Genomic DNA, 21810 nt, shown 5'->3' with positions numbered 1-21810 from the left:
AATTGTTATAAACAAAAATTGTAATGGTTAATGCAAGTGTAACACTTTTGAAAACTAATTGTTAAAACTGCTGCAAGACAGGCTAAAAAGACTGAAGAACAATTTGCTAAAGGGATACACACTAATAATAAAAACAGCAGCAGGAATCCTGCCAAAGAGTCTCTATAACTGATAGCTGATCAAGGTGTAAAAAAAGCACTAGGGAAAGATAAGGCAATAGTCCTTCCTCGCCTGTCCATCACAAGAGGACATTCCCATGTGAAAGACACTTTTTATGTGGGATAGGTTTGAAGAACAGTCTCAGATTAAAGCAGAATAAGTTTTTAAGAAAAGGAATCAACAAATACATATAACAAATAGTAACAAATCACTACAGCCAGATGGTATTTAGCCAGAACTTGTCAAGAGTTCTAGGGAAATTCAAACTTGAAGTTAAAACTAACTGGAGGTGTAATCCGTCACTAAACTTGGCTGTGATGCCACAGGAATGACAACTGTTTTTTAAAAAGAGACTTTAAGAAGATCCAGGAACTTCCAGTACGACTTGCTTCCAACAGTGGACAAACTAGCTGATAACATAACTGAAACAAAATTAACAGGAGGTATGGATGGTACATCAGGAAGAATGAACTCAGCTACTGTAAAAAAGCTGGACTTCCAACTAGTTTTAAAAAGCAAAACAAAAAAGCCCCCAAATCGCAAACACCAAAAGCTTCATAGAAACAGTCCTCTGTCAGACTATCAAGGGGTTAAAAGAGCAGAGAAAGAATAGGAATTGATCATTTTCACAGTAGTAAGGAGGGATCTGTAATCTTTGATATATTCATAAATGAGGCAGTGATTATGGAAGAAGCAAAGTTTGCTGCTGATACAGAATTACTCAGTGTTGCAAAAGTGGGATATTATGAGGAGAAAAATATAAATGAGCTTCAGAAGGAAACAAGACAAAATCATGAAGAGTATGTCTACTGATGGCTGTTAAACATGACAGTCTGAATGCAACCTCTGGCTCAAGATGTATTTAAGTAACTGACTGCTGGCAGCTGGAGGGTATTTCAAGATATCCACGCCCGTTCCTAGGTGTTACGGATGTACTGTTGGCCATTGTCAGAGACAGGAGTCTGGGCTAGATGGAGATTTCACATCAGTTTGCCAGTTCTTATGTTTTTGCAAAGGGAAGCAATGGCTGAAAGACAAAACTAGGTAAATTCCAGCTGGAACGAAGGTGCCATTTATTAAAACAGTGAAAATTAATTACTGAAACAATATATCAAACATGTTAAGAGCTTCTTCAATCATGGAACTTTTAGAATTAAGATGAACATTTGTATTAGGAAAAAAAGCCATAGATCAAGCCTAAGTGTTGAAGCAGTATTTAACACAGGAAAGCCAGCCTGCTCGTGTTATTTACAAAGTCACAGAGAAGATCATAACAGCATACTCTGGTTTCTAAATACCGTAGGATAAGCAACAACATCCAGCCAGGAAAACCAAATTTCAATTATACATGTATGAGCAAAAAGGAGGAATTCAGTTATCCCACCTATCATGAAAGTTGTATTTATCCAGGGTTTAACTCTTTCTTTGTTGTCCTTTTGCTCGGAAGTGTAACAATGATTTGTGTAGCGTGTAAGCCCCACTCCTTAATTTCAGTATGTAAATCCTAAATGTAGGGTAATAAGATAAAATGATGAGTATAATATGGTCTCAGATAGCTTGGTGTAGCAACAGTAGTTGCACTGTTAAGTATAGACGAAATCTAAAAATTTCTAATTTTCTGTAAATAAAGGCAAGGAATCTAGTTCAGACTGTAAGTCTGAAGAAACTTGCTATAAATCTCCCTGAAATCAAAACACTTGTGGCTGCATATCCGAACTCTGCTTTTGGAATTAATTTGCCTAATCCCACCTGGTTTTCCTACTGACCTTATCTAGCAAGGAAGGGTAAGAGTCTTGTCAGCCCCCTCAGTAAGTTACTTAAGAATTTAATTTTCTAGCAAAAATTTCTCATATCTAGGACAAACACCTCACTGTCGTGGAGGATGAGATTATGACAACTTCTTAGTTGAGGTCTAGCTATCTTATAGAAGACAGGAGTACAAATTGCCTTTATTTCCTCTTCTAGCCTGGCTATGAGCCATGGAGCTATGTTAATTTGTACATATGATTAGCTTCAGTTCAATGAACTGTTGTGGATTATTAGAACAGGATGACTTTCTTTAAGAAACATCCCTTAGCTCTGTAGTCCAGTTAATTCACGCTCTAATTGCGCCCTGTTTCAAACTGTCATGGGAAGCTGGGGCATTAACAGGAGTTTATCAAATTTGTTTCCCTCAGTAATTCTGGGGGAGACTTTTTTGTTGAAGGTAGGTTCTTGGGGAAAACACGACGTGAAAACTAACTACTGGAAAACTGATGTGGAGTAGCACTCACTAGGAGCACAGCAAGACTTTAACAGGGCAGCAGAAAACGCCATCTCTGCCTGCTACTAAAACAGAGTATCATGAGGCACAGAATACACCGAAATCACTAAATAGCTGCAACTATATTGAATGGAAAAGTTCTCATCCAGTCCTCCAGTTTGTGGAATCTGTTACTCCAGCTGGATAAGAAAGTTAAAATTTTGAAACGGCATTTGAAACATCTGCAACTTCAGAGAAAAGACAGAATTGCACCTTGGCCAAAAGAAGCACCTGGGCGTAGAAGCGTCACGCTAATTTTCTACCTTACTATTTGAGGTGAGAAAGTTCAGTGATCCAGAGGTTTCTGCTGTTTGGCAACAAGCCCTCAGTGTCAGACTGACAGCCAAAAAGGTATTTAAAACAAACTCTGGAAGAAACAGTACACATTTGAAGTACGTATACTGAACATGAATACTGAACATGAATGGAACATCTTAAGCTCAGTCAAACCAGGAAGAGGACAGAAAACTCCTAATCTTTTTTTAGTTATCAGAAAGGATCTCAGTCAATGCGCTGGTCCTTCATGCCCTCACTGAACTAAGTAGTTTCAGAACCGCAAATTTCTTGAAGAAATTTATTTAGTGATATTTAGTGACAGCAGGGAAAGGACAAAAGAGGGAACAATACTAAAGCCAAGAAGAGATGTAGGAAAAGCAAGACCTTCCTGATGCAGCTTTTGTTCAGTTCTCGTTCATCTTGATGTTTCTCTCCTGGAAAAAAGTCTAAAAATCTCCAGTGAGCGCTGCTGAGGTTGCTCACCGCTCAAGACAATATCCCTGCACTTGTAGAGAAGTAAGGGTGGGTACAGGGTTTAATTCTAGTCCTGTAACAATGAAAAAGGAGAATTTCTGTAGCATCTTAAAAGGTGTCATAGAATGAACCTGAATAATATGACATTTAATCATGAAATATTAAATAAATAATGTTTTCTGAGGTAAGCTTTTCTTAGCATCGAGTTTAATACCAGCCTAATTCAGAGATGTGAAAGCAAGTGGGAAGGGATCATTTATGATCGTTCCGGTGTGTAATTTATGTACTTAGTATTACGTGACTTTAAAATGCACTTCCCAACATTAGTCTTTGACTTCTTTAAAAGTCTGTCATAACAGTTTATAGGGTGAATAATAACAAACTTGCTGTATGTATAACATTCATAGCAGAGCAGCAGAAACCCATTTCCCAATAATCTGTCAATACAAGAACATGGCAAAGAACTTACAACATTTGTTTGATAAGAGGTGAGGTGCACTTATTTTAAATTTGTGCACAATTTTGTTATGAGTTGTTCAGGGACCATAAAAAGACTGTCTTTTTAAGGGTAGAAGAAGGAAGGAGTTCTTACTCATCATGGTGACGGAACCAGCGTCACTTTGAGATGCATTCGGGTATTAAAACCACCTTTTTTCCATCACTGTTTAAAAATTCTTTGGGCAACAAGTGCAATTTAAAAAAAAAAAAAAGGAGGTACTAAACTTTGTTGCATAGAATTACTTTAAATTATCAGCATTTACTGAGAGAGCTTCCAAAATGAAAGAGAACAATATCAGTAAAACACTTGCATAAACTTAGAGTAGTAATAAAAGAGTCCAGCATTTTCAGCCTCACTAACAATGTCTTCATTTCATTCTTTATAGGCTTAATTTAAAATAATAATTAAAATAATAATGGATATAATTGCATACATCAAAGTGTTTCCACATATACCTTAGTGCACACATGAGTTCATACATACACATGCATACATGTGTTTAAAATTCTCAGAGGGAAGGCTTTTTGTATGACATAGTCCACATTATTCCCAGAGAGAGAATATGCTCCTATATATATCCATTTCAGATTTATTCCCAACTGCTTACTGTAGCTGGTCAGGCTGTTCCTAAGCCTCAGTAAGAACCACTAGAATTTCGAGAATTTCAAAGAATGTTAAATTTCTAGAATTTTACATTTTAATATTTGAGGAATGGGACCGCTCCAGAATCAAAAGCTGCTGGACTGAAAACAGCTATGTTGATAAGAGATAAGACCCACTAGAAACTCTGAACATTTGGAAACTTCATCCTGGCATCACCACATAAGTACCAGCAGCCACCATCCCACAGTGAGGTGATGAACCAACGGTGTCATCTACAAACTACTCTTACAATTACTTTTGCAATATCTCCTTCATTGGCCCAAGCACCCTCTTCTCCACTACTTTCTCACCACTGCTTGTAATGCTATCCATTTCCCCCTCCTTTTCCCTCTGCAAAACCTTTCCTTACTCTTTCCTTATTAATTGATACTCTTGCCCTCTTTTTCTTACATCTCTGTAAACAAATGAACCAAAGCCAAGCCAAGCAATACCTTAAAAAAAAGGGGGAGGGGGGAGACATACTAGTTATCACATCATTTACTTTGATATTTTACTATTTTCCCTCATTAGTTTGCATCTTGGTAATGTAAGCGTTTGAGAACTACAGAAATACTGGGATTAAAAAGAAATTAATCCCTAATAAAAAAAAAATTCAATTATAATCGGGTCATAAAAGAATCCTCCTATGCCACCAGGTGCTCTAGTTAAGAGGCTCTTCAATCAAGGAAGCACAATCTTTATTTTGCCATAGCTGCCTATAAATCCAAAAGGGAGATGTAAACATACATACACTAGACTAAACAATGGCTAAATAGCGGCCACTATTCACTCTCCCACTCACACATACCATGCAAGTCTGTGGGAAAAACTTACGATTGAAGCTAAGGAACTCAAGTAAAGTTTTCTGAAAATAACCCAGAGCTGACAAGTCAGTAGGAGGGCCTGGATGGTTTCAAGGCACAGTTTTTAACCAAGACTTGGACCTCCAACTGTTTTTTTTTTTCCTTCCCTTTTCTTTTCAAACAAAGATTTACATCCCATCTTTGGCTAAATTACTTATAAATTAATCAAATTAATTACTGAGTGGATAAGCAGGAGGCTGGACCAAGATAGAGTGAATGTTAGCCAACCAGTAAGGTCCATGTTGTTTTAAACAAACGCATCAGTGCTGCTTTGAACATATGTACAGGGTACAAATACGGTAAAAGATTTTTAAACAAACAAATGAAAAACAAACTTTGTTCTGGAATGCTGAATAATGTATGCATGCTATTTTGAGATTATTTTGGTTTTCTAGATAATAACAGAGATATTAGCTACTGAAAATTACATTTCTCTTAGTTGTGGTGTCTGCTTTAAAACTCTGTTTCTTGTAATCAATCAGCTACTAAGTGTTGTATCTCAAACCTCCCCGTAGGCACGTGTGCAGTTTTGTGTAGGCAGTTTAATTGCTCTCGGTAATAATGTTCACGTACATAAAGCTATATAAATCTCATCTGAATAGCATCTAGGTCTCCTAGTCAGCAAACTTTAAAAGACAAAGTTCTTGATACCTCTGGAAATGATAATAACTACCCGGGCACAGGTAAATGCGTGGATGACTTGTTGAAATTTTTGTCTTCCTACAGCTGAGTCAGGATTTGATAAATAAACGATTAATACAGGGTTGCAGAGAATAACAAAGGGGAGAAGAAAGAAGCGAGCTGGGTTACGTTATGGTAAAGCCTATAGATTTTCAATCAGCTTTACAAACTGTGCTAACTTTTGTATTTTGGTAACAGGGGCGTGAGCATGATGTGCACGTGTCCTCGTGTGCTTCTGGGCTTTTTCTGCTTACAGCTGGCGCTGTGTTTAACATTCAAAATACTAGACGGGGAGAAGTTTAGAGCTTTTTCTATTAACAATCCCATAGTTTTCTAAGTTATGCAGTGCATATCTCATTCCACAAAATATAAAAGCACCACAGATGTGTGCTTAACAACTCATTCCAAAGTAAAAGGAAACGTTTTAATTAAGGAAACATTGACTTTTATGGTTGCAAATCAGAACAGCATTTTACTAAATGCTTAGCCTGTAGATTATGCTGCTTTAATTCACAAATTGACTGTACTAGGTCACCTCTGAGTAATGGAAATCTCTGTTTAAACATTTTTTTGGCAATGGGCACAAAGCATTAGATCTCATTTCCAAGGCTTACCAGCTGGGTTTTGTCATTAACATTTATTAACAATCTAAGATATGGCTTTCAACGTCTAATCCTCGCTACACAAATGTTTTGTATAGTTCTCTAGAGGGCTTTGGTGTGACAAATTACTGGCACAGATTACAAGCCTGTGGCTATTCACCAGAGGCACTGCAAAATTAACATGGTACTAATCCAATTTAAACAAGAAATTGGTCAAACTATGTGCAATTGCACAAATCATCTGAACTAAAGCAAATCTAGAATTCCTGGAGCAACAGTTTCCAAATTTCTATTTAAAACACAGGAAAGGGTCTTCGGATCAGGTCTACTATAACTTGTACTTGGTTCTTTAAAGTTGTTCGAATCCTTTCTCAATAGAATAAGATAAAGCATTTTTATAATCCTGGATTTAAAATTATAAGATTATAAAAATATAAGAGCTCACCTTTACATTACAGAACAATCCCTTGAAAAGATGTAGGTAGCATAATTCACTGTACATGCCAACTCATTTTATGGTTAAGACTTTCAGCAAGAGGGTCAGCTGAAACCATCTGCATATGCTACTAAGTTCAGATTGCCAGATCTATCGTGATGAAATTTATAATAAAAACTTGATGGTGATACACACTCAGCGTTAATCTGGCAAGCAACAATCGTTTCCTTTATTCTACCCTGATTTTTAAAACATGGCATTAGGAAAAAAATAGTTTGGACTTTTTATGGCTGCCTAAGTAAATCTTATCTTTCTGATTAAGAGATTATGTTTTTCTTTCTCTCAACTTGTTAGACCTAGGTATTTCAGAAATTGGAGAGGACAATTTATGACTCCTTTAATTACTAGTGAAAAATAGACCAGCTTGAAGGCAGCAAATAAAGCTGAGTTTTAATTTCATAGCTAAGAGCCACTGTATAGTGTGTTTACTTTCTTTAAAGTAAAAACTGGTTAAAAAGTAATGAAAAAATTAGTAAATTAGAAAAGGGAGGCTTAGTCTCCTACCTTCTGAAAAGATAAAATTCTAATGCTAAGAATGAAGTGGGACGTTTAATCCTTTAAAAAAAACATGTTTTTCATCAGGCAGAAAGTAGGCAGAAAGTAGTGAAGACAGGTAATAACTTTTTACTAGACTTGAATTCTGAAGCTTTAGGCCTGTGTCAAGTTTTGTTCAGCAACAGGGATTAATGATTTACTAATTTGTTTGTCATGGCCAATGGAAATGCTTGCCAGTCTTAAGTATACTTTTTAGCTAATGTTTACTATATGTTTAGCTAATGTTTACTATAATTTGTGAAAGGTAGATGATGACAAAAAGCATAAAGGCATACGCGTTCAGTGAGGATGAAGCTGCTACTACTGCAAGTTTGAAGAGCATATTTTTAAGCCTCACATACATATGAGCTCTATTAAAACACAGCAGTTAATAACATAGCATGCTCTATCAGAGACTTGGATTTTCAAAAGCAGGAAAAAAGAGTTTAATCTGCAATTTTGATTTTTCTGCAAGTTTACTTATTTTTACAGTATTCAGCAATTTTTAAACAATTGTTTTTAAAAGCTTTTTGTTTTTAATCTTTACTCTTTGTTCATTTTACAAGTAAAATACAAACCAATTAGGATTGCAGCTGACCAAGATGGGGGGGCATATGGCAGTTATCAGCGTAGGTCAGACCTTTAATTTTGCCTTCTAAAACACACGAAAAAACCCTCATCTCTTTAAAACAATTTCAGGAAAAGATAAATAAACAGCATAAAATTTCATTTCTGAAGTGAACTATTTAATAAAATCTGATCACTTATTTGAGGGGGAAGAGAAAAAAACCCAAAACAAAAAAACCCCACTATTAGGACGAAAATCCCCAATAGCAAACAGTAATCATAAGTAGCTTCCAACACTGCATCAAGTTGGCTGTCTCTCATGAAAAGGAAAAAGAGCAGCATACCTGTTTTAACCTCGCAAGTTCTTTCAAGGCCCTTGCCCATTGCTGTTTGTAGTGGAGCTTTGACTTGGTAGCTGACTCCAACTTTCTTTCAAGTTCAACCTAAAAGCAATTAAAATCATATCAGCTGAGGCAATAACAGCAGTAACAATCACTGAAGGATGTATATATACAAAGGGTCTGGTTTAAGAAAAGTGTTTATGTAGTGTAATATACAACATCATCTAAAGCTGTTATATAATGTAACATAAATATTATGGCACACGAACATTTTCTTGTTTAAAATATAGCCTTATTTTTACTGGATAGCAGTCTATACAAAAAGGAAAAGATTATGTTTTAGCACTAAATCTGCTGATGTAACCTTTTAAATTTAAGAAACTCAAATTAGTGAAACTTCCTGCCCTCTCCCCATTTTTTTTTTTTTTAAATAGTAAGCCTTTAAACTCTAATTCAACAGTGACACTGATGGACAAGTCTTGCCTTTAAAGGTGTGTAGATTTTTTTCCCCCTGCAACTAATGGAAGATTTCTATTTCAGTGAAAAGAATGTGGCACTTATCTGCTTAACCCATCCTTTGAGAGCTATGTATATACTGCATAACTCTGTTCTTATTGTCTAAATAATAATCTTAAAAAAAAATTGTTATTCACTTTAGGAAAAAAATAATTCATTGTGTTTTGTGCAAAAGAAAAATTCTGTTTTAACTGGATACCTTTTAATATTAAGTACACAGAGCATGGTAACCTGAAAAATGAAACATTCCTATCAAGTCTGAGAGGGTGGCACTTTCTTTTAATCAGATTAATTCTATTTACCATTACATTTGGGGAGATATTGAAGCAGAGGTTATTGAAAAATAAAAAGTAAAAACAAAAAACACGTCTAACAAAAATAAGTCTAACAACCTAAGAGGTTTAAAAAGCCTGTAGAGACAAAGACGTTTTGAACGACAAAGACGTTTTGAATCATCTGCTTGTACGATTGTTAGATATTACTCAGGCATACAATACCATGCAGACCGGCTGTATAAGTGAGTGCATTTCGTGCCAGCGTGTCTGGCCTATTTCTTTTAAAATATTCTGTCAGTGGTTTAACTCAAAACTCCCAATAATTCTGGACATAAAATGCCCACATCTGTGGTCTAAATTAAGTAAAGTATCCTCTACTGAAGGTATCTATAGTTTCCAAAAACACAACTTAAGATGGGGATTCTGTTCCATTGATTGACACAATCTCTTCTGAGAAATACTTAAAAATAAAACAGAACCAAAACCCCAAACACACAATGGTTTAAATTAACCCTCACAAGAAATTCTTTTTTACCTAAACTTTATAAAGAGATTGCTGAACAGTCCCCAATATTAAATAATGGAGATAGTCATTTAAATAAGTAGGTTAGGCTTTTTTCCTCGTCCACCTCAAACTCCTACAGTTTCCTCTATACATATAAAGCAACTCTTGGCCTTATTTGTCTGAGTACTTACAGACTAAAGAAGCTGTTGGAAAAAGTAAAACAAAACGGATAAATTAACCAGGGTAATCATGAAAGATTATTTTTACATCTTCTTTACCAATGCATGGGACATTGTGACAGTTTTTCAAGACTAGAAAAATCCAAAGTACCTTTTCTAAAGTGAGAAGATTTATTTCTGATTGTAGACGGATTTCTGGTTTGCAACTTTGTTGTTCTTTGTATTGCTGGAACTCCTTCTCCAAAATTTTATACTTATTTTCTGCTTCATAAAGCTGCATTAAAAATATCCAGATATAAAGTAAGGTAACAGAAAAATCCCATACACAGACAAAGAACTCTGTTACAGAATTTGTTAATCCTTAGTCACTGGACCAAACATCTTATTGTCAATTATCTGTTATAAAACAGACACTGAAAACCACACATTCATAATTAATGACTTCTTGACGATGGCACACAGCAATGCTTTAATAGGAAGAATTTTAAAGAGGCCCTTTGCTTTATTACTGGAAAGAAAAACAAGTCTCTTCTCCCATATATGAGAGATTAAAGTTTATAAACATTGCTGTTTGCATTTCTAAAAGGAGACTTGCAAAAGAAATACAGAAAACAAAGCTATTTAGATTTACATACATAGCAGCTTTTAAGAAAGCCAACTGTTGTTATCTGCTACATGAAGTTTTTATTACTGACTCAATTCCACCAGCATAACTTGTTTAGGAATGTCTGGAAGAGGAAACAACTAATACTTTGTACAGCCAAATAATGATTTAAAACAAGGGCTGAAGCCGAAAGGCTTCAGTGACTAATGACTTAATGCTATGTACCTCTGCCCCTCACAGTGTACTTCCACATTTGAAGATACCAAAAAAGACAGAGCTTGGCTTTTCATCCTAAAAATAGGAATTTGAAAGATAGTATCTTGCCAATACATCATTATATTACTTTGCTATAAAGAAACTATGTATGTTTAAATAGCTAACATTTTCAATATACCATATTAATAATACTAAGAAAACATCTGATAAAAAAAGTTATAAGAGAGTGAGTACTTTATCTTCTTCCTCTGGTAAATATTATTCAATTAGAAAACCCTTAATATACCTGATGGAACAGATGCCACCATAAAACCAATATGATCTCAATTGTTGCACTTGTTTTTATCTCTAACGAGTTAGTGCAAATCTTTCCGTGAATTTTAGCCAGCAGTTTAGACTGCTCAGTGAAAATGTTTCAGAAAATTCCTTTCTGTTTAAAAGCCTAGACTACTTCAATAATAATACATCAATATTTTAAACCTGTGGATCTTATAATTGGGTCATCTCAATTTTTCTTCCAACATGTAAATTGTTGCATCTCTTATTTTGATTGAACTGATGTAAGAAAGCAAAGATGCCTTATAAAAAGCCATACAAAAATATGTAGTTGTGAGTTACTTTTCATGTATAAACTTGATAGCCAACGAGTGTGTAAAGACACTACTCTTTCTTATCTTTCCACTATTACTAGTTTCTTTTTAAAATATAGGCATATGCCCATGATGTTGATGACAAGGAGGGCAACTAATTTCTTCAGCTGTGAAAAATGCCAGCAGTCCTCACAAATTCCAAAAGAAATCTTTGATTTCTTTCTTGTTTCTAAAAACCCTTTCAAAAACTGTGAATCTGTCAGGAGAGCACAGGCTGTGAGCTGTTAGGGAAACCCACAGACCATACAAACAACACAGAACTTTCTTAATCTGGAAATATAAGTAATATTCTTCAAAAGGGATGCTTCAAGGGTCTTCTCCTGTATATGCTACTGCTTACCTTCAAAGAAGTTTGACAAGAATTCTACAGTTCTTCAAGTGTGAAAACTATGTATTGGTGCACGTCCTTAATAAGTAAGGGATTACTTAAAGTATGTGCCTTATAACTACCTCCAGCACACTGCTTGTTTAAAGAAAACAAAAAACAAACAAAAAGACCAAAAAGGTACCAAAAGATAATTTCTTAAGGTGGGAATTCTTTTGAACCCCGTAAAGAAGCCTATTGGAACTGGCAGCAATAGCAACTTTGTGCTCTTGCACACGACAAGGGAATGATCCTGCACCGAGACCCGCTTTCCCCTGCCCTGCAGAAGCTTGTCTTTTTGCACAGAAAAGTGGAAACAGCAGCACATTGCAGCATCAGAGAGATACAAAATAGCAGAAGAGGCACAAAGAAAGGCAACCAGGTTGATTTTGTGGTGTGAATGACCTTCATACAAAGGAAGGCAAAATACAGTGGGGCTTTGTTTAGAGAAGAGACTGTGATGGACTTCTTTGCAATCAGGAATGTTATGTGGCACAGGCACTAAAGGATTATTCATCATTTCTAGCAGTGTAATATTAGGGACAACACAAAGACATTATTAGGCAACAAGCTTAAAAAGAGCAAAAGGAAGCTTTTTTTAATATACAACACATAATTAAGTTGTAGAGCTCACTTCCACAGGATGTTGCAATGCTAAAAATAGAAATTGTTTTGAAAAGGGATCAAATAAGTTTATGAAGAATACTTTCACTGATGGCTACTAAACATGAAATGCAGCTTTGGCTCGGGGAATACCTAACTCTTGATGGTATTTGCCAGGATGTGCTAGCCTCAAATCATTGCTCAAGTTAACATGCTTATTAAAAAGGTAAACAAATGCTGATTTAGGAAAAGAGAGAGAATACAAGAGAAAAAAAATGTAAATGCACTTACCTGCTGCTGTAGGCGAAGCCTGTCTTCTTCTAGCTGTTTGATTTTTGACCTTTCCAGCTCAACCTGATGTGCACATTCTTCTTTGGCTCGCCGTACAGAATCCTGTAATTCCTGCATATTTCGCTCGTGCTCTACTTGTAACTCCTTCTTTACTCTTTGAAGCTTAAAAATAAGACATAAGTAGGTTATATTAATCCTAAGGAATTATTATAATAAGTAGGAGATCTTTTTTTATGTATTTATGATAGGAAAAACTTGTTATCCCTATTAGAAATTAAACAGTAGAAATTCCATTTGATACTTACACATCTTATATATCCTCCTATGTTGCCTTCCAGGTTAAAATAGCCTGCAAATTACTATATTTGGGCCACAAATATACTTGTTTAACTATTATAAAAATGAAGCTACCTGTATCTCTCACTTAACTTTCTAAATGGGATTCCTAACTGAGATAATTTTATATCTATAGATGTAAAATATACATATATATAGTTAATTGGTTAAACAGTTGCATCTTCCCCTTCACTGCAGAAACAACAGTGAAGTCACAGCTACAGCCAAGACAACATCTTTAGTTCAGTACGATACCACTCTTCAAAATGAGTGCATTGAGAGAAGTTCTCACCGAGCTAAACAAAACAGCCCATTACATATTTGAACCTTCTAGAAAGATGTCAGTGGCCTGGATAACTGCTAGTTGAACAAAAACCTCCTCAAACTGCCTATTTCTCAAACTGTGTAATTGCTAAATGAACTCTAAATCATTCTGTCTTGACACTTTTGGAATCAACAGATACTCACTATCTCTGAACCCTCAAGACAATCTCACTAAATCTAGAGAAAGTTTTGAGACAAACATGTACGAGATTCAAAATAAATATTTTTACGCAGCCAGAAGCGCATTCAGCCAAATGTAATCACCAGATTTTTTGTGTAGAAGCTAAAGGTAAAGTCAGACGTGATTATGATTTACAGTACAAACGGTATCTTCAAGGGTAGAAAGAGAGCCCGAGGGCAGGACAGGACACAGGCAGGACCAGCCAATCCGGTGTTGGGAGCGTTCTTAACTTTGTTTACAAGCTCAGAAGGGATTAACATGATAAAAAAGACTATTATCCAAGCCACAGGAGAAAAAGGATAGTTCACTGGCACGACAAATCACTGCAGCAGCCCACCTATAAAATTGTGAGACTGTTCTGGACTAGGAAAATGGGAAATTTTTTCTTTTTTAGTTCTGTTCTCTTTCCATGTGACTAGCTTTCCCCAGGACTCCCATCCTGTTTCCTTGTCTTGCTCCCTAGATGTGGGGTGTGCTTTGGAATCCAGTAACGGGGGTGGCTACCGATTTCTCCCTCGTCCTCTTTCGTCCTGTCACTACTGAAGAACATAAGAATTTGTTGAATTTGTATTTTAGTAAGTATGCACAGCTGTAACAAATACTTGGCTCTAAAATAGTGCTCATTTTTCTATTAGTGTGGATGTAGCTATTTCAGTGTTTATGCATAGGTCACTAATAATGCTTGTGTGCTGCCTCCATGTAAAAACTCAAAAACATTACAGAAATACCTCATGCAACTGCAGTGTTTAAAAGACCAAACTTTTTTTTACCTCTGATTCTGCACTAAAAAGCTGTCGCTCTCGCTTATCTAGATCTCTCAAGGTTTTCTGAAGTTGTTCTTCCAAAACGGTATATTCTGCTACCTGGGGAAAAAAAAAAAAAAAAGCTTATTTTAGACTTTTCCTGCAGTAAAAATTCTCTTTTAGGGAAGCCAAGAATCTAAATTTTAAAACTGGTTCTTAAATGTTGTTATGATATAAAACATGGGCAATATTAGTTTCAGAAACATACTGTTATAAAACAAATCTTCACGTCTTAATGATGAAGTTATGATAGAGATCCTTTGCTTCTAATAAAGTACAGGCTCAAACATATGAACAGGTTACCATGCACTAGTTCATTTGTGGAGAAAATGCTTTTTGACTATGCAAGCGAAAGGTAATTAAAGTTAAATAGCCCCCAAAGAAAGAGAGCTAAACTAAAGTATTCTGTCTAGGTATTATTACAAAATGTAGACAACCTCGAAATTTCTAATTGAACGTTAAACAACATACAACACCAGTCTTGGTTTTGAGGTAAATCAAGGAGTTTCTATCATTAAGGTCAGCCTTGAATTTTTTGCACTCTTGGTGGCTGGGAACATACATACCGATACACACATTGCTGTGAGGACTGCTATTGCAAACCCTTTGTTTTATGTTTTAGTTACTAAATATCTTATCTGATTTCATAATAATCTGGGATTTATGATGAGATTTTTAGTGGGTATGAGAATGTTTCTTACCTTTTTCTTCACTAATGCTTCTCTCTCTCTATCTCTTTTCTTCCATTCTTCTGCAAGTGCTTGCATATGGGCCATTTCCTTCTTTTTAAGCTTTCAAAAGCATAAAAAAAAACACTCAAAACAAAACCCTCCCTAAAATGCTGAAAGTGCAAAGCTAGTTATCAAGAAGTTAAAAACTCCCAGAAATACAAGAAGCTTCCAGAACCCACATTTTCCTGTATCTATATAGCATGTTTTAGGATGTGCAGACTTTACAGAGAAATTTGCAACTATAAAGGAGAGACTACTGAGAGAATTATGCCTTGAGCAGTGAAATAAAAAAGAAAACTAAATTTAACACACTGACTTACTGTAACTGAAGGTTTGGTTCTGCTACTGAAACATCCTCCATATAATTACGTTCAACAGCATAGCATAGCATACTTTTCATATACAATATTAAAAATCAAGACGCAAAGTCAGCCTAAATTTGAGAAAAATACCCTAACTTAGTAGAAACTGCAGTCTCAATGTTTTTCATAAAGGAAGGTATGACCCTTCGTAAGAATGCCCATCTGCATTTCAAAAGCAACATTCATAGTATAAGCAGGATTACTTCTACAGTGGAAAGACAACAGTAGATTTTGACTGAGAGTAAAGAAACGTAACATAAATATTTAACAGTAAAAATTTGGCTCTTGACTTTCTATTGCATTCGTAAGTTATGAGGGGAAATTCTGAAGGGGATATTCTGTATTTTAATTCCTAGCGCCTATTTCAGGCGCTTACTAAACAGCAAAGAGTTGGCATTCTTCCTTAAGACTATGGAAAACATTTGTGCCTGTTTCTTAAGTTTATATATTTTGTACAAGCCAAATGTATTTCTTTTTTGAAAGACTGGCAAAGTTTAAGAAAAAATAATCTGCAGTTAATATTCCTCCCACCAGTTTTCCTAAAGCTTCTCCAGGAAGTCCTGCAGTGTAGGAAATATAGAAAAAAGGATAACAAACCTGATTTTCAAAAATGTCCTCTTGCATTTCCTTCCACATTTCTAACTCCAGTGCTGCTTTGTATTCAAGAGTTTCTCGAGGTTCTGGCTGGATTTCTGGAGCATGAGGCTGAGGGTGCGGGACATGCTGCTGTGGACCAGCACCTACACACTGATCAGAACAGTAGTGGATTTCTTTAATTAGAATAACTTGTCAATGAACTTTTCAACTTTTCAAGGAAACGTTAAAGGAAAAAATGTAAAATTAATGCAAAGTTTACTTGAGAAGAATCCGACACCAGAACTTCATGCATTTTCACAAGTCCGTAGTCTTCCAAAGTGATGGCATAAGAAAGCTCTGCTATTCTGTTACTTGACCTATAAATTGCATCAGAACATTATTTTAATGAAGATTACCTTAAAAATACATAAGGTTGATGACATGTAAGACAGCAAAGTTGAAATGTTGAACGGTGATTCCAGGTAATCTCAGGGACTCTTTCAAAACAGTTGCCTATGTAAGAGCCTAAAGCTGTTCTCCTACATATATTTTTTTAATTTAAGGGTGAATGTATAGATCTACAATAACCTTCTGGTCCATGACAGTTTCAGTAGTAGTTAAAAGCTTTCGGATCCTAAAAGATAAGCTTGTAATTGGGACCCTATTTAACTAATAGCTTACAATAGTAAATACATCCCTGTAACAAGAGATCGTTTCAGAAGTTATATGTAGTCTTATATATCTCTGACGAGTATACCTGTTGATAGCATTTTGCTGCTGAAGTCATTCAGAGATATTCAATGAAGTTTGTTAGTCCTACTTCTTTAAAGAATGTTAAACATCTTTAAAAGCTATCCACAACTTTTCTTATGGATTACTTATCCAGAGTAGTTATGCATAATATAATAAATCATTTCGCACGTCATTTGTGCTAAGCCATCCATGGATTCCTAAAAACACATTTCTGGAAGCTTCAGAACAGAGGACTGACAATTTTAAACCGCTTATACAGTCTTATGGCAAATATCTGTTTTAGTAGTGCAGTAAAGAGTCCAGTTAAGAGTGGAATATCTTTTAAACCTATGTTCTAGAAACAGTTGCACTTTGTGTTTTAGGAGAACAGTTTGTTCCCAAGTGTCCTATCTTTGCAAACATAGACAAAATGAAGTAGAACAAAGGGAATTTTCTGGTTAGAAAGACGTTAAGAGAAAGAATACCCACAGAAACCACGCAGCTGAGGGTTACCACTACTCTAATATGAAAGTGCGCTGCAGGAGTGCATCTGCAATGGGTCAGAAACAACACGATGGCTTCAGCGATAACCACACACTGATGTGAAGACAGCTACTCAATCATTTAAAGCCCGGAAGCTATAGTATTAGATATCAACTAATTTGCAACAAAAGGCTGCAGAAATTACCATGGCTCTAATTGCCACAGAATTTTTCTGTTCCGGCAAATATACAGGATTTTAAGCACGACCACTTTTATTATAGCAACTAAAAGAAGACACTGAAGTATTTTTAGAGGGCTGCAATCTTCTACACTAGTATTTCCGAGAGAAAAATGACTAAATTTGTACCATACATAAATTAACATAAATTACTGCATTAATTTCTTAAAACTTTCTATTTTGCACTGATAAAAAAAAATAAAATTCAAGCTAATAGAATTCAGAAATAGGAGTTATTGAAAGTCAGTTTAACATATTAGCGTATAAAGAGCGTTAGCCCAAAAAGAACAAAGCTAAAATGTATCAGCACAGCAAAATGCATAAAGCTAATTACATTTTTGAGAATGCCATCTAGTGGTTACTACATTTTGTGCAAAACCAGGTCTCATTTTAACATTAACTTTCTCTTGAGAGAAGCATCAAGTTTAACATATAGTGAAATCATAAAACACGACTTTTCACAGGATCAGGCCATGTTATCTTCCACAGAATAAAAATTCTAGCAACGTCAATCTTCTATCAACACGGAGGGAAGGAAGATAACAGTTTGTGTCAAACCCCTGATTTTTGTTCCCCTTCCTTCCCCCGCAAAATGCAAGTCTGAGTTCACTTAAAAGCTTGCGAGTTGAAACATAATATTCAAAATACTTATAAACTACTAGGAAAAAAAGCAATCTACAGTGAAATATAAACAGGGCTTCCTTCAAATAAAAGCAACCTAATTCATGAGAGTATAAATTTCTTTCAATTTGAGAGGACAGTAGAAGCGCACAGTCACTGTTCTGTTTTACTTTTGCTATGTCATTTTTGGTTTCTAATTCTCTACAACTTCTAGTACGATAAGAGATTATACATAAATATTTGAAATGAGTTTTTATGTATTGACAAAAATATCTATGTTGGCACTTTCAACGGTTTTGCAAAACAACTCTTTTACACAAAAAGACCAACAGGACTCCTAGCTCCGATTCTGTTGACATTCAGTGAGTCAACGTTTCTTACTTATTCTCCTATTTTATCAAGCAAGTTAGGAGCGTTGCAAATAAATGCTAAAAAAATGAAAAAATGGACATGACAAATGTCCTCCTCATTTTGTCTGCAGTAGGACTATCAGTGCATCTGTGCGAATGGAACGCATCTTTCAAGAATGCCTCAAATTTTGAAGTTAAAAACAATATTTTTTTAATTTGGAGGAAAAAAAGGAAAGTAAATAGGAAGAGCTTGCCCCTTTTTCAGGAAGATATTAAACAAACAAATCTTCAAAACTAATTACAAAGTAATTTTTGAAAAAAAAGTTTTACCCTTGTGCTGCTGTGACACTGATTGTTTCATTATAGGTCTGGCGCCAGCACTGTTCGCCATTAGCACCCAAGAACCGCGTTTTTTCCAAAGCCAAAACATTTGAAAGCTGAAGTCTTGCAACCCCTAGCAGCAAGTCTTTGGCTATTTTATCCTTGTGCCACAATTCAACAAGCAGGGGTAACCTGAAACAAAGGAATGATTTTAGTGGCAGCCATCAATACAAAAGAGGACGTATTGCTTTTCCTTTGGGACAAGAACTTCTCCTTCTAAACGTATCTTCCCAAATCTGCCCTGGTCACAACTGTCAGACAATAACATAGGCTTACTCCCTCTCATTCAGAGGGGAAAGAGCTGTCTCCCAGCTTTGTACCTGCCACATCACTTTGGTCAGGTCAGCATTCCTTCTTTCAGTTATTAGAGGGAACATGATTGACTGAATATTCTTTATACTTCTAGATCTCCTCCATTTATAAATATGTATAAATATGTCTAGTCACTGCCACTCACAGAATTTATCTCCTCTGCCTTTTCTTTCAAAATACTACTGTTCTGATGACTGCTTTATTCTACATCTTAACCACCTATCAACAGCTGGTGGAATTATTTCTAGGTAAATTGTGCCACAACTTTCATCAGTGTACTTAACTTTCTTTGCACTTACTGTATTTCAAAGATAGAAGACAGTCAAGTATTAAAAAAGAAAAATAAACAAAACCATCTATTTCAATAGAAATATAAGTGCTTTGTTAAAGCAACTTACAACTTTTAATTTAAGAACTTACAGCAGTAGGATCACCTGTTTTGGGAAGCAGTCATCCCTACGTGAATAAATACTCACAGACAAAAGCAAGAATTCTAGAATCCTTGTCTTTAAGGTCAGCACTATACAAATTGGAAGAGCAGTGTTTTAAGTTTTCTTTGTCATTAATGCTTGGATTTCTTTTTTTTTTTAAACTAAATTCTCAAACTGAACTGAAGATTTAACTGAAAAATTTGAACCTGTGATAGAACCTGAGATAAAAGGCCTTCCGTGTAATTAAGATAAAAAGTAGCAAGTTGTTACCTGAAGAACGTGTCTTGAAGCTGAGGAGGTGTTGTTGCAAAATCAAATGCACAGTAGGATTGGGGAAGAAAAACTTCCATGTTCTTTCTGATTTCTACAGGTGGGTTTGTCATAATAGGGGCTGCGCTGCCAAAAAAGGGATAGGAGTACCTAATGAAAATAACCACAGAAAAAATCAAATATACTTTTTCCTTATACTTCTACAACGAGAAAACAAATTCAGGAGTCTTACTGGGGCACAACTTGTATTAAAGTCAAGGGAAGTTGCATAAACGTATCCAACAGTGGAATTTTGCTCTCAAATGTTCAAATGTTTTTATTTTACTTTGGCACTGATCCAGCATCACTTATACATTTGTTGTTACCTTGATGAAAAAATTTTAACACTCTGTGCTGATATTCAGGACCACAGGAGTTAATCCTTGTTAAATTAAAGTTTTATTTCTCTACTTACTCTAGATAAAGATTGTGGAGGACAGTAATATTATACTCAGATGTAGATAACTATATAAAAACATTTAATTAACAGAAGTAAATATAGGTATACCTACAACTAACACTATCTCCGTGGTTTAACAAGAAGTAACTGATAAGCAAGTATACTTTTACCCAATATCAGAACTGAAACTTGGATATCAGAAATCAGGCAGCTTTCCTGATACGATTTACAATGTGGCTTGACAAACACAGTGAATGATGAAATTACAAAGGGACAGCCAAGAACTTCTTGAACTGGCATTGCTACCAGAAGAAAGAGAAAAAAAAAGGAGAACTACATTCTCAAATTGATACTGTCAACTAAGTTACTAATAAATAAACAATGCTGCATCAATTGCTGCCACTTATAAAATTCTATGCTTCAACTGCTTATGTAAATACCATACAATGAGCTAGTTTAGACCTGAATAAAACAATGCTCCAGATATGCGGTGAAAATGCAGCTGATCAGACATCTTAGCTTTGAAGTGTTTCACTACTTCTCTCTTCGATTTCTTGCCCTATTCATCACTGATTGAAAACCTAGTGTGTGAAATAGCAGTAACAACTGCTACGAACCACTGAATTCATGTATACCATCGATAACCGATACTCTGGGTCAGTAGAACTTTTTCTTTTTTTAGATAAACGAACAAAAAAAGACTGTCCCTGCATCAGTGCCCTCTTGGTCCTAAACTCTAAGGAAGGCCTAAAACAAAACAAAACAAACAAAAAGACAATAAAATAAAATTTATCTTTACTGGGAATGTAAAAGATTATTAACTAAATACAGAGATGCTGGTTTCAATGCTCTTGTTTTTATTGATATTTCATCCTCTTAGTCCTTATTCCTTCATCTCTGTCTCCGACCTGCAGGGACTAACACATCACCCTCCTCCCTGCTAACATCTGCTTATGCTTCAGAAATGCTCCCATACTTTTTTTTCCACGTTAACAGGAAGTAACGTAATCAAACTAGTCTCTAAGCAATTGCTCCAAGCTAGCAGGTGAGGTTTGCTACTTTCGCTTCAGACACAAAACTCATGTATTTAAAAGCTTTTCTTCTTTCTTGTAACCTCCTAAGCCAATATAATAACAGATGCTACTTCTTCCTAATAATAAGCTTTGCCTCTGGTATGCAGAGACCATCACAAAATCCCTGATACGACCTCTCAAAACGATACTACACTGGTTCTTCCACTTAAGACTTAAGTGTGCTTCCTTTAGATTCCGTATCGCACAGAAAACACAAGTTTATCTGTAGCTTAGTAAAACACAACAAGTAGCTCTGTGGAGACAGGGAAGATACAGAAATCACTCCTTTAATCAGCTGGAAAGGTAGCCAGGAAGTAAGGTAACGAGTAATATTCCTTTTCCTCTAATGACTGAATGATGACCTGTATTGCCTGGGCTCTGACACTCAAGTGAGATGTAATAAAAATTCCAATGCAGGCAAAGTGCTATATACTACCTTTAATGCTACAATCCTCAGAAGCTGAGTGATGAACCAGCTGGACATTTCAAAATGTTTGGCTGCTGGAAAGCGGCTAGATAAAGCATCAG

The 21810-nt window shown here is 35.6% G+C and overlaps 1 protein-coding gene across 4 annotated transcripts in view; it reads right to left on the bottom strand.

Moving 5' to 3' along the window:
- The window catches only part of LOC104150253 (centrosomal protein of 120 kDa), a 38837-nt gene that overhangs the window by 4123 nt on the left and 12904 nt on the right, over nt 1-21810 (bottom strand). For 2 of the 4 annotated variants that reach the window (XM_068924710.1, XM_068924712.1), the window contains 9 exons: nt 19771-19920; nt 18707-18889; nt 16233-16329; nt 15974-16123; nt 14985-15074; nt 14251-14343; nt 12640-12801; nt 10063-10185; nt 8440-8538 (listed from right to left, as the gene is read on the bottom strand). In XM_068924710.1, coding sequence (XP_068780811.1) covers nt 8440-8538; nt 10063-10185; nt 12640-12801; nt 14251-14343; nt 14985-15074; nt 15974-16123; nt 16233-16329; nt 18707-18889; nt 19771-19920 — 1147 coding nt within the window. The remainder of the gene's footprint in view (nt 1-8439; nt 8539-10062; nt 10186-12639; nt 12802-14250; nt 14344-14984; nt 15075-15973; nt 16124-16232; nt 16330-18706; nt 18890-19770; nt 19921-21810) is intronic. The other 2 variants (XM_068924711.1, XM_068924713.1) reach the window with 1 other exon arrangement.

Source organism: Struthio camelus, chromosome W (genome assembly GCF_040807025.1).
Source record: "Struthio camelus isolate bStrCam1 chromosome W, bStrCam1.hap1, whole genome shotgun sequence".
NCBI lineage: Eukaryota > Metazoa > Chordata > Aves > Struthioniformes > Struthionidae > Struthio > Struthio camelus.
This window is presented reverse-complemented; position numbering and strand designations above follow the sequence as displayed.